The 13,068-nt window shown below is 38.7% G+C and overlaps 1 protein-coding gene across 1 annotated transcript in view; it reads left to right on the forward strand.

Annotated features, from left to right (window-relative positions):
• ADAMTS14 (ADAM metallopeptidase with thrombospondin type 1 motif 14) overlaps positions 1-13,068 on the forward strand; it is a 132,684-nt gene that overhangs the window by 100,485 nt on the left and 19,131 nt on the right. The window contains exons 12-15 of the mRNA XM_075215202.1: positions 3,990-4,165; positions 4,451-4,584; positions 9,383-9,506; positions 12,840-12,923. Coding sequence (XP_075071303.1) covers positions 3,990-4,165; positions 4,451-4,584; positions 9,383-9,506; positions 12,840-12,923 — 518 coding nt within the window. The remainder of the gene's footprint in view (positions 1-3,989; positions 4,166-4,450; positions 4,585-9,382; positions 9,507-12,839; positions 12,924-13,068) is intronic.

The raw sequence follows: 13,068 nt of genomic DNA on the forward strand, positions 1-13,068 counted from the left end.
AAAGAATACACCTGTACTCCAGCTCCGAGGTATGGAAACGTGCACTGCTAGAGGTTACCTAAGGATGGGATCTGTGAAACACTGGTCTGGCTGAAGGCTTCATATTCATTCAAAATATAAATCTTGTAGACACAAGAAAGGTAGACACTAATGGTACCATCATTTGTTTATTTTTCTTACAAAGTATGAATTAGATGCAGAGCTAGAACCCAGGTTCCCATCTAGGGCCCACTGTAACACGTTCTTATGTGGGTGGTTTTGTTAAATGTAGGAGGTAGGGGGCTCAAGTATTATCTTGCCTAGGGCCCTATTATTCGCACTGGTAGTTTTGTGGAGCAGTGCAGAAATAAGATTTCCCCCCTGTGGAGCAAGATTATTGAAATTAAATGAAGGGGTTTAGTCTGTATTTGTAATAGAGTTCCTTGCTGTGCGGAGGGATGCACGACCCTTTCCACTCTGCAAAGGGCTTGAATTTAGCACTAGATCTTCGGGTTTCATCATACTTTTAAAGGGGTTGATTTTGTGCCTCCTCTCAGTGCTCCAGCAACTTCCAGTGTCTGAGCAGGCCTTATATACTCTAAGAACTCATTACAGCGAGGCTTGTTGGGGTGGATAGTAAAGACACGGAATGAAGAGGTAAAACATGCAGAAAGAGTAAATGGGCGAGATTTAGCACAGCACCTGCTCCAATAGACAAGAGGCTAATGAGTAGGCACTTAAGTGCTGAGGTCCTGGATTCAAACCTGGCAAACCCTCACACTCTGGCACCCAATGGTCACCCAATGCTCTGGCGTTGAGGACACTTTTGTTATAATCAGCGGCAGGCTCCACCATTATTATTATTATTATTATTATCCTTAATTTGTTAAGCGCCACAAGAGTTCCGCAGCGCCGTACACAGTACAAACAGTAGACTATACAGGGTGAGACATAACTGAACAGTAAACAATAAATACCAAAACTTCAGAGGCTCCAGGCAGGCTGATGCAGTACAGACGGAGCAGAAGAACAGGTATGGAGACAGGAGGGAAGAGGGCCCTGCTCAAATGAGCTTACATCCTAAGGGAGGGTGAACAAAACTCAAGCACAAAGGGAGCCAGTTGACAGGAAGGGGTAGAATAGGGGCGGGTAGGACGGGTTAGGTAGAAGATAGGTAGGCTTTAAAGAACGTATGCTCATGACTGTTGCGTAGCAATGATTGCTGGCATATTTTCTGCTGGCTTTCAGTGTCGGTTGCTAAGCAGTTGTAGCCAGCATCACTGAAGCAGATGTTTATGATCCTATGATCCTTAATTAGCCCAGAGTCTATTCACAGGTGCTGCTGATTGTTAGGTTAAGAGGCACATTCCTTAGGTGGATCATGTGATCAGGAGGCTTCCAGACCTCACCTCATTGGCTCTCCAGGCTTTATTAGACTCCCTCTTCTGTACACCTGTGCTGGTGATCGTTTGTTCTGATTCAGTGCACTAGGACTTTTTCTTAGCATATGCCTCTCTGTTGTGACCTGAACTGTGAATTGGACCTTGCTTCTGTCTTCTGCCACTGACTTGGGATTGTTTACTGGACTTTGCTTCTGTACGCTGACTGCCCCTAACCTCAGATAGTTTATTGCTCTGGTTTTCCTATTGCCTCGACTCGTTTTCTGTCCATCTTTACCCTCATAATTCGCAGAGATGATACGCCTCTACCACTATGAGTCAAGTCCTGGGGGCAACAGAGTATTCATAATCATATCACAACAAGGAAGGTGGCTGTTGTAGGTGAAGACCTCATAAAGCGGTTCTAGGGGTCTCATCATCTCAACAGATATTGTCCTAACAACTCGGCAACCTTCCTCCTATGAAAACCCACATGGCTGCTGTAGAACAGCAGCATTTAGATAAATGATGTTATGAATATTCTTTACCACTATTTTAAGTGATAAAAGAGAGAAAGAGGTAAGTGCAGGGTAGGCCCATGACGTGTTCTATTAATGCAAGAAAATGTAGTGTCCATAGAACAATCTGTTAATAAAGTGAAAGAAGTGAGTCTATAAAACGTGTGTCGGGCTGTGTCTAAGATGTTGAGACCTGACGATCTAGACAGAATAGTATGTACATAAGTAACATTTAACACCAGATTGCTACATTTGTTTTTCTCGTTACTATTTCTGGCCTCGTACACATGGGTGCCAATAAGAAAGCTGATGCCTATTATAATGTGTTCAAGCCCAATAATATTTGAAAGAAAAATGTGACATTCTAATGTTAAATGTTAGTCACGTATGTACTATACTGCCTAGATTATCAGATCTCAGCACAACAGAAACCGTTCATGGCAAATAAAAGTAATGAACATTTTTTAAAAATTCACGTACATGACACTTGAAAAGACATACATTGTTATATCAGATAATAGATAAAACACCCTTTCCATTAGAAGCAGGAATTGTTAGTCTTAATAACCTGGAGGTCCACACAATTATGTATGTAGTGAGTTGACCCTTCGCACAGGAGATGTGTAGGCCACAAGGTGCAATGATGCACAAACGTATCCTAGTAACCTGATAATTGCATTAAATGGTGCACAAAACAACATGGTGTCATATATACTATCTCCAAAGCTGCTGTACAAAGGGAAACTCAGACCCTTATAATGAGAAAACCAAACTAATGGAATGTATACAGAGATTGATCGTTATGTCTATAATATAACTTTAAATGTAATAATATTAATTATGACATCTCCCGATAAAACAATAATAATAAAATAATCATAAATCAATAAATGCTTAACAATACTACCATAATCACTTAACTATTCTGTAATGTAATAGCTGCCAATCTGTAAACTAGCAATCCATAAAACTGACAGGTCCTAATAACAATGAGCAGTATACACAAATCTATCTCTAAATTTGATACTAAAATGGACAGTCCGCTTCTGCACTGTTATAAAGGCGAAATGAGCGGTACTGATTAACAAAAAACTAATGTAGCCTTATACTAGTACAAAGTGTAATTGTAACAATGACAGATCACATTAAGGGATTGATTCACTAAAGGTTTTCCCGGGAGTTTCAAAACCGTCGCATTTACTAACGGGCAAATTGCCAGTAAAATGGCTGAAAACAACATAAGAGGTGGTTGTGAGAGGCAAAATTGCTGAAACTGCATATTATATTATTGTACTATTATATTATGCCAATATGTAGTGCTACATGTGTGCATCATAAATAATTATTGCCCCCGTTAGCAATCAAATAGTATTGCCTCCCTAATATAACTATATATTCATATTGGCTCCATCATATAATACAATAATATTGCCCACTTGATATAGTTTAAAAATAACATTTGTCTCCATTAGTTATTTTTTCATTTATTTTTCTCTTTAGTCAATAAAAAGTTATTGTCCCCATATTGCATAAGTCAGTAGTGCCGCCTCTTATGTTCTGAATGACAGAATAGCTCAAAGAACCAATCAGAAGCAGGTATTTTTTATGGTGGTTTTGACTCGGATTTGATTAAATCATCAGCGAATTAGCTGTTTTCAAGCCTGCCACTGAACACAATTTTAGTAAATCTACCCTAAATCTTCAAAGTCAAGGAGCCACACAGGTGATGAAGCTGAGATTCTGTTTGTATATCTCAGGCAAGCAGAGCTGTCAGCAATGATATATGTATTCAGCTGTATCTTGAGTATAATGTTGGGCAAAAAAATGGTAAAAATAGTTCTCAGGAATAACTATGATTAGAACAAGCCACACAATAAAACAAATTCCTACAGTTTTAGGACCTTCAGATGGGGATTCAGGCTTGTACTCTTATCATGCATGATTTCGTGCTGTGACTCCGCATAATGCGTCACCGATATCTTTGTGAGCTCCTTGGCAGAAAGCTAAACTTTAAAGCCAATAAAAATATTAAGCGCTGCTATAAAAATAATAACAACAATGTTGCAATGATGCAGTGCCCCTATAATTGCACCTTGTATAATATTTTCTGCAGACCAGCGTATGGAGGTCGTGATTGCCATGGTGCCACCTATGAATATCAGATGTGCAACACTGAAGAATGCAGAGGGCTATTTGAAGATTTCCGTGCTCAGCAGTGTTCACAACGGAACTCATACTACAATCACCAGAACACCAAACACACCTGGCTTCCTTATGAGCACCATGATGGTAAGATACTTCCAAAGTTCTCTAGTTGTTCTCCACTTTACGATAACTCCACCTCCCTAAGTAGTGTCCCACATGTACCAACTTGTTGTGGGCAACAACTGGGTCACTTTGTTTGATTATCTATATAACTGTACATATAAACATATACAAGGACTGATCAGTACATCAATTCACAGTGTTTGATCAGTATGCCAGGTGTATATATATATCAACAGGAAATATAGTACATACATATGAATTTACAGCATTCCCTCCCTGGCATACAATCTTTTTTTTCCACGGCAGATGCCCAGAAGTGTGAACTCATATGTCAGTCCAAGGAAACGGGAGATGTGGTTTTTATGAATCAGGTGGTTCATGATGGCACCCGATGTAGCTATAAAGACCCCTATAGTGTCTGTGCCAGAGGGGACTGTGTGGTGAGTACTCAGACCTATAAAATGTAACAGTCATTCTTTAATTAAATACTACTGCTTAGACTTTATGCAGCTGTTGGTAAATACTAAAAGAAATCCTAGCGATCGTGCTGGGTCTAAGTAATGGTATGGTTCCCTAATCTAAAGGGACATTAACATCTGCAATGAAAAATTGTCATATACTTTTATGGGCTCATTTACACTGGCACCTCCATGTGTTACCCGTCCATCTCCTGTGTGTGCGTCAATACGTCCACTTTTATGGCACATAGATGCTCCTTTCGAACAGTACAGTAGTTGGTTGGGTTAGGACTGCAAATAAGTCACATGAGTGTTACCCATCCATCTGAGTTATGTTTGTTTCAACACAGAGAAAAGTTCAGACAGGGCTTGGAAAAGGAGGCGCACACATGGACATTGGTGGCAATACAGGGAGAGAAGGTGTAGCATAAATGTAAAGAAATAATACTATGTCTTGCACTATATACTGCATTTTCCCTATGTTTTCCCAAGCAATTCTCATGGGTATAAAAAAAAAATGAAAGGCCCATCTGTAATTATTTAGAACACAGCTCAGATAACCAGACAAGCCTGGGTGAGCGCACATATGAATGAGCCCTAAACATCATCTATTCCAATTCAGTTTAAATGAAACTTTTTAAATCTGTTTGTTTTTTGTTATTTCCTATTATAAATAAATTTAAGTAAATGTGGGACTTGGCCGTTGCTTCTCCCATAGAGAGTTGTTCTATTCATCATTGCAGCAGATGTCTGGTCTAGAACTCACTCCTTGAAGCATTATGCTAGATACACAGTATGTGATCAGTTTGTTCAGCCCAACCACTGAACAACACACGTTTTTAGCCATAAGGATAAAATGATTCCTTATTTATTATTTATTTATTTAGTAAAATAAACTGTACAGAGAATATGTAATCATTCACATCAGTCCATTGGAGCTTACATTTTATATTGCCTGGCAGACACACACAAACCCATTTTGTCAGAAGCAGAGGTGGAAGTGGCGGTGTATACAGTGGAATGCCATACCGCCACTTATCCTACTACCTTCATATGAAGCCTATCAAGTTCCATTCACTTACATTTTCCATACCGCCGCTTCCACTTTAACCACTGGTCAGAAGCCAGTTCACCCACCAGTATGCTTGTGGACTGTGGTAGAAAACTGGAGCAACCGGAGGAAACCCTCAGAAACAAGGGGACAACATCCAAACTCCACCTCTTGTTACACTACCTTACATGTAATACAATAGTATATAAATAATAAAATATAGTCCATCTCCATGTTACAGCTAACAGCCACTGGTTTAAACCTTTAGAATAGATGGTAAGAGGCCTTCACCTATAACAGTCGCCTTTCCTGTAGAGCTAGTCGCGCTCACAGATACTCGGCTGTCCCCAGGACTTAACTCTTGCGTAGTAGAGGTTTATGCGCAGGTACCGTAGGGCGCAGGTAGAAGGAGTAACCAGAAAACAAGAAACAGTATCCAGGAACAGTCCAAAGTTCATTAGTCCGTAGCAAACAGGATAATCAGGGTCAGGGACAGGTCAGAGGTCATAGCTGGTTGCAAGAAAGGAGAATCCAATAGGTAGAGGTCAGGGGCAGTCAGAATTCAAGCAGGGTTCAGAAACAAGCCAAGGGTCATAAGAGGAATTAAAAGTAAATAAGCAGAATATCCACAAGACTGGGGCTGGTCAGCAATGTGAGGCACACAGAACACTATAACCGGCAGGGAGGCTAACATTGCCCAATCAGAAGGTCAGGGCAGCAGCCCTGTAATCATCCACAGGATGCTGAATGATAAACGAGGTGCTCTCTGAGCACGTTCTCGGCTGTCAGATTTTGCCGGGAAGCGGTGATGAGTAATAGAGCATCCCGGCTGTCGCCTTGGCGATGGCCGGGACAAGGGAGGTGTAAGTGATGTCCCGGCTGTCAGGGTAACAGTGGGACGCAGCCATCAAAAAGAACAGGTGATCCGTCGCGGCGGCTCGTAAAACTTCATAAATGTGCACAGTAATGATTTTCAGTAAGCAAGAAGTATTGTAGATAAAATAATCACTTCCTCTGCACCTTTTCTGTTCTATTTCAGCCTTCCCCCACTTGCCCAGTCCCTCTTTCCATGTGACACTGACCTAGTCTATTAATGTAATGTGGGACTTGGCATCACATGAAGTGTAGTACTCTGTGATCATACCTGTGCTGCCACAGCACTGTCAGGGGTCTGTACCCTGGAAAAGCACTACAGAGAGGAAGTCACTAAAATACAATAGAAAAGGTGCAGAAACAATAATAACATCAAATTAGAAATTGTCTCACTTCCTGACAAGGCATTACATTGTGTAAATTTTATTTTAAATGTATATCTGTATTATTAGATGTATTTCTCAAAACTGTTTCTCACCATCTTGGATCATTATTTGGAATATGACTGTGAAATTTCTCTAGGGATGCTGGTTAATGGAACCATTCCTCTTTATTCTCTAACACATGTGTTTTGTATTCATAGCACTGGTTATACAATAAGAGAATATATTGTAATCTATTTGCTGTTGTTCAGTATAGCACACCTAATGGTGAAGATTGATCACATATTGTTAAATATTCATATATACGCACATATGGTTTTCCTTAGGTGACCTCTTTATGCAGAGTGAAACTCAATCTGTTTTAAGGCGAATATCTTATTTCCATTCAGAGCCTTTTGACAAATAGTTTAACATTGTGTTATTTTATATTGAAGGTTGTGTTTACATTTTATGCAGATTATTTTTTTTAAATAACATGCTAGATAAAACTATTACTTTATTACTCATTGGTTTTATTATACCCTCTGTCGCCACCTTGTGGTCGGTATGATTGATAAAAGCAAGTTTTTCATTTTCTTGTTTCATAAATAATACCTTGTTAAATAAAGAAACATCCAAATATATTGAAGTTTCAGTAAATGCTTTTATTTTATTTGGGAAATATTACAGTCCTTACAATATATGCACAAATATATGTGTACAGATAGAGCTAATTTAATTAACATATTTTATATGCCATCATCAGCACAGGGAAAATTGCACTAAATTACAATTAGACAATCAGAGCTCAAAGGGAAATATACTTTATTTTATGTAGCATTTTTTTCATTTTATTTGTATCATTTTCCCATCTCTAATTGTATTGTGGGGTGTCGGTAAGCATCAGTATTTCTTTTCTCTTAGAGCTACATGCCTAAGTTAAAATTTACATTGGAAATTTTGGGACAGCCAGCCATGCCCATTGGATCCCCCATCCTTCTAATTTATTGCTCCCCTCAGCCACAATGATACGGCAAAACAGGACAATTCTGGTCAAGCCAGGACAGTTTAAGGGTATGAAATTATTCATATTAGCTGTCCATAAAATACATACTGACCTGTCCAAAGGACAATTCAAGAAAAAAAATATATATTAAGACTCCTTTAAATGTCATGGCAGGGTGTTTTCCTTTACTAAACAGGAAACCAGCAATGCAACAAAATATTGGGCCTGATTCATTAAGGAAAAAAAGGAGTAACTTTGCACTTTGGCAAAACCTTGTTGTATTATAGGGGGAGGTAAATTTAAAATGTTGGGACAGATTTATAGTTGGGATAGGGCATGTCCTAGATTAACTTTAAATTTCAGTGTAAACATAAAGCTATCAAGTATTTGTGTGCTACATGAAAAAACAGCCAGTATTTAACTAATGTGCAAAATAATAAACTAAAATACATCTCTCGCATTGTAACATGGTTTTGTCCAGGGGAAAACTTACTCATTTTTTTGCCTTACTTTCCTTAATGAATCAGGCCCATTGTGTTCTTTGATGTCACACACTCATATATAGATATACAGTCCATAAATCTATATTTAGATATATAAAGAAAAAAACAGACTGCATTCAGTGAATGCAGAAACAATTAAGGATATTTTATTCCATAAATGGCAGCAACATTCCCATCTGTATGGTCGCTTTTCCATACCTACACACTCGGGCTGGCTGGCAAATTCTAGCCCAGGGGTATGATACTCGACTCAGCAGCCTATTAGGAACATTTTAAAGGAAAAAAAATGCAGGTGCCCAATGACTCAGCCCAAGGTAGCCCACTAAGGCACTGTCCTGGGGGGCAGATGCCCCCTGCACCACCGCCCAGCCTGCCTCTGTACACACTAACAGTTCCAAATCTATCATAGTATTTTAAGGAATATATCATGTAGCCCCTGATGTCCTGGTTAGTTTTCTTTCAATGTAGTGTGTGTTCCATTTGATAGACATAGCAGATGGGATTACCTCATTGAATGTTTATAACCAAACGGCAAATAGGTTTCCTGCTCTGGGACTCACTGTGATCCCTGTCACTGTTGTATACAATGTGGGTGTCCATACGAAGATTACTGTGCTTCCTAGTCTGACTATATAATAAAGGTTGCTTTGCTTTTTATGACATAGACCCAGAGTAGATATAATTTGACAACCTGCAACTATTCTGATCATTGATCGAGCAATCACTAGTCCAATATAATAGCAGCTGTAAGGTAGCAACAACAACAATAATAATAATAATAATAATAATAATAGTATTTGTTACCGTTTATTTACATATTATGCATTGCTGTACAGAGAATATGTCACCTATTCCTGTAGATATGCAGAACGGTTAATCTTACTAAAGCTTGTTCTTCCTATTTACCCAGGCTCTGTGACAAGAGCACTTATCTATCCCGAATGTGTCTTAACAGAGAAATCTGTGTTGTTTCTTTATCCTGTAGCACATCGGCTGCGACAAGGAAATCGGCTCCCTGAAAGAGGATGATAAGTGTGGGGTTTGCGGAGGAGATAATTCTCATTGCCGAACTGTGAAGGGAACATTAGTCAAATTGCCAAAGCAGTCCCGTAAGCAAATTTATGTTGTATTTATCCTCCATTTCTTAATATATTGCATTTTCTTGTAAAATGGTGTAATGGATATATGTTAGTATAGGACGCCTTGTTTGATTGGGATTCAGGTAAGAAAAGATTTCAGTTGCATATATTATGGTCCGAGGGCCATAGAACAATCACAGATCAATATACAATTGTGGCTTGAACTTTGAGCTTGAGCTTTTAATTTCAGTATGTGCATATGTATTGTATAAAGCTCCTGTAGTGTATGAGATACATGGAAATGTCAGAATGCTGAAAGCTGGTACAGTACTCATAGACCTGGCCCAGATTACATGGTAAAGTCATACAATTTTTAGTGATGCTTTTCTTGTGTATTTATATGGGATAAAATCATCTATTGGTGAACTTAATATATTTTATAGAGAAAAAACATACCAGTTTAAAAAATACATTATCTACCCTCTTGTTATGCTCTTGACAAATTGAGATTTGCATGCACCATAAACATACAGAAATGTAATTTCTTCTCATAGGAAAACTTTCCCTTCATGCAAGTTACTTGACCCATACATATTCAATTATGCAAACAGATTGCAGCACGGTGGCGAAGTGGTTAGCACTTCTGCCTCACAGCGCTGGGGTCATGAGTTCAAATCCTGACCATGGCCTTATCTGTGTGGAGTTTGTATGTTCTCCCTGTGCTTGCGTGGGTTTCCTCCGGGGGCTCCGGTTTCCTCCCACACTCCAAAAAACATACCAGTAGGTTAATTGGCTGCTATCAAAAATTGACCTTAGTCTCTCTCTCTCTGTCTGTGTGTGTGTGTATGTTAGGCAATTTAGACTGTAAGCTCCACTGGGGCAGGGACTGATGTGAGTGAGTTCTCTGTACAGTGCTGCGGAATCAGTGGCGCTATATAAATAAATGGTGATGATGATGATTGCCTTACCTTATGTAAACTATGTATGACCGATTAGTACACAGAGAGTGCATCCTTCTGAGTGCTGTATGGCAAAGAGTAGATGATTCTCCCTAGACAGCCAAGGGAAACCCCAGTACAGCCATAGCTTATGCAATGTAGGACATTCGTTTTTGGAAATGTGAACACTAGGACCAGAAATCTCTAATTAATGAATGAATTGAAGGTGGCGTTTTCTTATAAAAGAACAGTAGTTACAGACTGTGGTGGACAAATGACTCTTCAACAAGCCACAGGTCATACTATAGAAACTCCAGATGTTCAGCATGTGGGGTTCATACTGGATAGGAGATGTACTGTATGCACAGTCTTGCTTGATATGATCGTTTGGGCGAAGTACAACACATCACCAAGTATAATTGTATGCACATTTTATTACATAAACTTTCAATAACCCCTAAACCCCAAATTGAAAGGAATAATATATTGTTTCCCTTAAATTCCACTGCAGCTCTGTTAATAAGTATTATCTCCGCACTTCATGACCAACAGCTGAAGCCCATTCCACATCCACATATTTTAATCTGTATTCATTAAGACAGTCTTTTACTGAGTACAGATCACAAAGCTGAGAATCACTACCTAGACACAACAGTATCTTAAACTGAATTTTAAAGGATATACAATTAATGGACTCATCTAGTGCACTATTTGGTAGATGTATTAGATGATGATGATAAATTCTCTTGCACCAATCTTCTTTTTCCCTTTCTCTTCATTTCCCCTTCCCCCTGACCCTACTGTCTCCAACACTCCACTTCTTCCTTTCCTTTCTTATTCCCTCCCACCTCTCTCTAATTCCTTCTCTCCATATCTCCCCTTCTGTTCCACTTAATCCCTTTCCCTCACTCATACTCATTCTGCAGTGAAGTAGGTCTGTTTATACCCCATTCATACTGCACCAAAAACCCAGGTTTTTGCAGGGACACGCTGAAAAACCCGGGTCTTGGTGCAGTATGAATAGTCCAACCACAAAATCCCGGGTCTAAAATCCCGGGACTTAGACCCGGGATTTTGCGAGGGGTAATTCCCGTGTTGGACCCCGCTAGCCTGCAGTATGAATGGTGCAACCCGTGTAATTCCCGGGTCTCACCATTCATACTGTAAAAAAAAAAATTGTGAACTAAAAAAAAAGTAAATGTGGCACCCTATAAATAAAGGTTAATAATAATAGTAAAACTTTATCTCTATTTGTGTATGTCTTCTATATAGTTGAGCGTGAATGTTGTTGTCATGGGATAATAAGCCTAGTTGTCAGCCTTCTACTCTGAAATAATTGCTAGTGACATTGTTCAATTTAATTTACTTCTATTTCCCTGTATCTAATACAGAAATTATAGTGTTATTAATTACTTATTTTACTTTATTTTTTATGATTACACAACTATCACACCATAGTGCATACTTAGTGAACTTAAACAGTATATAATATGTTTAATAATGCTGCAAAATGACATCATTGTAATATAGATGCTGTACACAGTGATGAGAAAGCAGAAGTACATTAAGTCTGAAGTTATGACACTATCTGTACATAAAGGCTACTTAATGGAAATTGTAATCAGCGCAGCAGTTGTTAGAATTCAGAGATATGTATGGACCATGCAAAAATGGTCAAGCATATGTTGTGATGTACAATGCATATCATAAATGCACAGATGTTTCAAGTGAAAACTAATGTCTGTCAATTTCCATCATATTCTATGGTTGTGTCCTGATCTGGAGAAATTCTGGTCTGATGTAATTGCTGTAAAAATGGAAGGAGATTGCTCCAAAAACCAAACTATTTTGGATTGCACTGATTAATCCAAACCTTCCAAAGTACAGACTTACCTACATTGGCAGGAACTGATCGTCCAAGTTCCAAATGTTGGCACCTTGTATCAAGATTCTAAAACTTGTGCCTCGAATCCAGTGTTAAATTGCAATGTGTAAATTTAATGCTGCCTTTTTCTTTATACATGTTTGTTTTGTTTATTTACTTTGGGTCTAAAAGAAGTTGTGAATGTTTAGAAGAGTTTACAATCTGTATTTAAATATCAAAGGCCTCAAAGATCATGCTTCATCTTAGATATGCAGGACTGCTTAATTCGTGTTAACTCTGTGTGGCCCTTTGCTTCCAAATTTTGATTGTAAGTGTTGTCAGACAGACACCTGCCTGGAAATATTAAAACATCAGAGAAGAGCTATAATGCTAAAATATTATATTTCACATGAACATTATTGTGCTATTCCAAGACAATGGAAGAACAGTGTTTTATGGACATATCAGGATTGAAGGTGATGACTAGCTGTAACTTCATGTGTTTCCATGTTACACGTAATTGTAAAAAAAAACTTGACAGTGTTTTACTTTTTATTGCAGCTGGTGTTTTAAAAATGTTTGAAATTCCGGCAGGATCCAGGCACATCCAAATAGAGGAGACAGACATATCTTCCAATAATCTTGGTAAGAGCAAATAGACGCCAAAGAGTGCAGCACAAAACATACTTTCTCCTCACTTTCTCAGCCACTGCCCATGTGCAAGATTCCTATGGCTATGCATCATAACTTACCTGCTTTTTAATTCTAGTTTTCATGCATGGATAAGAAA

The sequence above is a fragment of the Mixophyes fleayi genome, chromosome 6 (genome assembly GCF_038048845.1).
Source record: "Mixophyes fleayi isolate aMixFle1 chromosome 6, aMixFle1.hap1, whole genome shotgun sequence".
Taxonomy (NCBI): domain Eukaryota; kingdom Metazoa; phylum Chordata; class Amphibia; order Anura; family Limnodynastidae; genus Mixophyes; species Mixophyes fleayi.